Source organism: Montipora foliosa, chromosome 7 (assembly GCF_036669935.1).
Source record: "Montipora foliosa isolate CH-2021 chromosome 7, ASM3666993v2, whole genome shotgun sequence".
Lineage (NCBI taxonomy): Eukaryota > Metazoa > Cnidaria > Anthozoa > Scleractinia > Acroporidae > Montipora > Montipora foliosa.
Genome location: NC_090875.1, coordinates 6354742 through 6359450, shown reverse-complemented (window position 1 = coordinate 6359450; position 4709 = coordinate 6354742). Strand labels below are relative to the sequence as shown.

General features: G+C 43.3%; 1 protein-coding gene across 1 annotated transcript; it reads left to right on the top strand.

The window, feature by feature from the left end:
- The first annotated feature begins 3263 nt into the window (after positions 1-3263).
- LOC138009781 (uncharacterized) lies at positions 3264-4172 on the top strand. The gene has a single exon (XM_068856794.1). The coding sequence runs from the start codon at positions 3264-3266 to the stop codon at positions 4170-4172; it is 909 nt and encodes a 302-aa protein (XP_068712895.1).
- The last annotated feature ends 537 nt before the right edge of the window (positions 4173-4709 follow it).

Here is a 4709-nt window from a genome sequence, read left to right as displayed (position 1 = left end):
ACTCTTACACAAGCCTTCTGTAAGTATCTTACACAAGCCTTGTGTAAGGACTCTTAGACCATGCTTGTATAATGACTCTTACACAGGTTTCTGCTTCTTTCTTATCTTCCTGTAAGCACTCTTTCACAAACCTCCTGTAAGGACTCTCATAAAATGCTTCCGTAAACGTTATTACGCGTTCAGTCAGTATCTTACAAAAGCCATACGTGATACACTAAAGGAAAACCCAGTTGACAAAGCTTTTTGCATAATCCTTTTAAAATTGGGCGTTCTTAAGAAGGACTTTTAGTGATGAGCTAGTTTAGTTCAATTTCGTCATTTAGTTACACAACAACTAAACTAGGGTAATTTTGTTGCAGTGGAATATATAAGGTGTTGTATGTTAAATTCTGTTACTGTTTGTATGTAAGGTTCTGTTCCCGGCTGCTGAGAATGATCCAGAAAATGTTGACAGAGAGTTAAGAAATCTCCTCGAAACATCATCCTCGCTTGATAGTCAGCTCGTGCAAGCGCTGGAACAATTTGAAGAAGGTAACTGAAATGCGTAAGAAAAAAAACATGATTTTCATTGCTTTCTTGAAGCGTGATATTTTACACGCGGGACTTTCCATGAAAATGAGAGTATAGGTTAATCGTTGCGCAGAGATTTTGGATTTGTAATAATGCAAACTATGACATGGGAAAAAAAAGTCGTAATTGTTGTTTACATTTGTCATGTTTCTCTGCTTGAAAATCATGATTTGCGCTGCTGTATTGAGAAGTGTGATATTTTACAAACGAGTACTTTCCCTGAAATGTGCAGAGAACTCGGATTTGTTACGCAAATATTAGAACTGATTTTGTCGCAATTGTCATGTTTTTTCTCTAGTGTTGTAATGCTTACATCGCGGGGAACTCATGTCGATGGTTCGAGATTTAATCGCAACAATTTTTTCGATTAGTTTTTTTCCTATTTTTTTTTCCTACTAACTTATTTTTTCGCTTAGTTACAACAACTGTTATTGATCTTGTTTTTAGAACAAAACGTGCAAGATGCGGTTGAGTTGTTGCGTGAATTGGCTGAAGATGTTGACAGAGAGTTAACAAATCTCCCGGAAACATCATCCTCGCTTGATAGTCAGCAACACGGTGCTGGGGTTTTATAATCCCCTCAGGAATCTGGTCGCATAGAATTCACCCTGGAGCCCGTAGTAGAATGTCAGTCGAAAAGAATGGGAGTTCACGAACTCGTCTTTGAAACTCGAGTCCAGCAGATTGGGCCAATATTACAAGGGCAGAATTTAACGCATGCACTGACCCACGGATTACGCAGAGCATTGGAACGCTTACTCGATAATCCTGATATTGATCATCGGGACCGTATTTTTTTTCGTTTAAGTTCCAATCGACTCGATAACAATTTTCACGGTGCGCGATTTCAAGCCGGAGAATGGCGAAATGATATTAGACGGGTCGACGAATTCATGAATGTTATGAGTCGCATGCTAAACTCCAATGAACAATTTGAACTGAACGATACCTTTCAATTACAATTTGTACACGTACGCATGTTTTGCGTTTGGTGAAGGCGAAAAACAATTGGCGATCCTACATGAAAACGGTCATTACGATGCTCTCACTTCCTTACCAGGGTTTTTTAGTTCCGGTTATTTCTGCGGGCGGTGTTTAAATCCCTATAATGATTTGGGGCGGCATGCGTGTCCTAATGCGACCTGAATTCACTGCCCTGCCTGCTATCAAGAATCATGCTCTGATTACCATGAGGCATACAAGACGAAACGGTTGGCTTCCCACGTTTGCAATAGCTGTCCCCGTGTCTTCTATGGACCCTCCTGTCTGGAACTTCATAGTAGCAAAGCACAAGATGGGAAACCTAGCGGTCCTCAAAAACCTTCCGTCTGTCAAGCGCGAAGGAAATGCGCCCATTGCCAAAAACTCCTCGTGGGAAGAAAAGAACAAGGCGATCATTGCTGTGGTTGGGGTGAATGTCCATCGTGTCGCAAGCAAGTAGACCTTAACACGCATCAATGCTTCATTCAGAAGGCCAAGGACCCTGATGAGATCCGGGAAGAGAAACGAACTGTGCAACTGGCCAAGCGGAAAAAACGGCGCCGTCAGCAAGGAGAAGACGTCTCAATGGGGCTACAAACCCTCCCACCCAATACGGAGACCGAAAACCAGGAACAACCAGAAGAATGACATAGAGGCAATGCAAAACACCGGGAAACATATCGCCAATTTGGTCGTAGGAATGACCGCTTAAAAATCAAAAATCTTTCGCGGACCCAATGCGTTGATCATTTTTTAGAGTGGTTAGAAGTCTTGACAGAAGAGGAAACGCGCGAAATCACCGTCTTGGCCCATAATTTTAAAGGGTACGATTCTTATTTTATCGTCGACGCATTGCACCGTCGCAAACAAGCATTAAAACAGGTTTGCAATGGCGGTAAAGTACTGGAACTGACTTATCTGGGAGGCTACATTCGTTTCATCGATTCTATGTCGTTTATACCTGGGTCTCCCAATTGTTTTTCAATTGATCAGTTTATAAAAGGTTACTTTTCTCATTTATTTAATACCTGGTCCAATATGGAGAACGATTACCGCGGTGAACTGCCTCCCAAGAAAGATTACATGCCCGAGGGAATGAGCAAAGAAGGGAAAGAAAAGTTTGAGAAGTGGTATGAAGAGCAGAAATCAAAAGGGGTTCAATTTCATCTGTGCCAAGAGCTCGATGATTATTGCATCGATTTCGTCCGGTTATTGCGTGAAGGCTGCCTCACATTTCAACGCGATTTCCGCAAGCGCACCCGATTTTGCCCCTTTGAACAAATCACTATCACCTCGGCTTGCAATCGAGACTTGCGCCTCAATCGCATGGAAGAAAAAACACCATTGCCTCAGAACTTCTCTACGGTTGGCGTTTAGATGTCAATCATTCCAAAGCGGCTATGGAATGGTTAACGTTTGAGGAACAGCAATTGCGCCGAAACGCCTGGTTTGCATGTAGCGATGATGAAGGAAATCAGTTGGAAGAAATTTTCTTGGAAACAGGCGATGATAGCTCCGACCCGCGGTTCCGTGATCGAATACAGCATGCTAGGAATCAAGGCGAATATCGCATTCCAGACATCCGGTGGACAGTCGATGGCCATGATGTTGAGACCAACACGGTTTAAGAGTTTCTTGGCTGTTTTTGGCATGGTTGCCCCAAATGTTTTCCTCAGTGCTCGGAAACCTACCGCTGGCTGAACGACCGCTCCATGGCCGACGTTCATCAAGAAACCGTGCTACAATTACAAAGTCTCTCCGGTCAAGGCTATTCAGTAAAAACCATCTGGGAGTGCAAATGGCAGAAATGTAAGAACCACAATCCGGAAATAGCTGAGATTGTAGCAGGGTACGATTTAGAAGAACCACTTTCACCTCGAGACGCCTTTTTTGGTGGCCGCACAAATGCTGTTCGTCTTCATTACGAAGTCAAAGAACATGCCGCTGAACAAATCAAATATTATGATTATACCAGTCTCTACCCGTGGACCAACAAGACCCAGAAGAATCCGGTGGGACATCCTGAAATAATCTACGCCCTGCCACGAGAGAAACCAATTTCCGATTATTTTGGCCTCGCAAAATGTACAGTAGTACCACCGTATCACCTTTTCCACCCTGTATTACCATACAGAACTCATAACAAACTCACGTTTCCTCTGTGTCGTACCTGCGTCGAAGAAAACATAGACCGTCCTCTCCATGGGAAAGTCTCTTGGTGTGGCCATAACGAACAGGAGAGAGCATTGACCGGTACGTGGTGTACACCAGAACTAGAAAAAGCGGAACAGATGGGTTACGTGATCCAAACCATTCATGAAGTGTGGCATTTCCGAGAAACGCGAGTAGGCCTGTTCGAAGATTATTTGAACACTTGGCTCAAATTGAAAACGGAAGCTTCAGGCTGGCCCGCATGGTGCGACACAGAGGAAAAGAAACAACTCTACATAACTCAGTTTCAAGAGAAAGAAGGTATTTCCTTAGAATATGAGAAGATTGCCGTCAATCCTGGTCAGCGGGCTTTGGCCAAGCTGATGTTAAACTCCATGTGGGGAAAATTTGGGCAGCAAGTGAACAAATTGCAAGTGAAAGAATTCATTGAAAGCTCAAGCCTTTTGTAGTTTCATGGACAGAGATCAACATAATGTTCGCTTTGTCAGCTGTATCGACGAACAAAGAGTGGAAGTCCATCATCGCGAGGAAGCGTTATGTTAAAATATCTCCCCCAATCTGAATATCTTCGTGGCCTGTTTCACTACCTGCTGGGCGCGCTTGCATCTCTATGAAGCTCTAGAACTGTTGAACGAAAGGGTGTTGTATTTTGATACAGACAGTGTGATTTTCGTGCAATCCCCTGGAGAAGTGAAACCAGTGCTCAGCGATTATTTGGGCGATTTTACGGATGAATTAACCAACGGAGATTTCATCACAGAGTTTTGCTCGGGGGGGCCGAAGAATTATGGGTATCGTACGAAGAAAGACAAGTATTGTTGCAAAGTACAAGGATTTTCATTGACCGTCGAAGGGATGACACAACTCAATTATCAAGTGTTGCGTGAAAACACCTTGAATTAAATACAAAAGCCTTTAGATTCACCGCGAAAAACCCGCATCGCGCAGACACACAAAATCGTTCGCGTCTCGAAAGACTATCAACT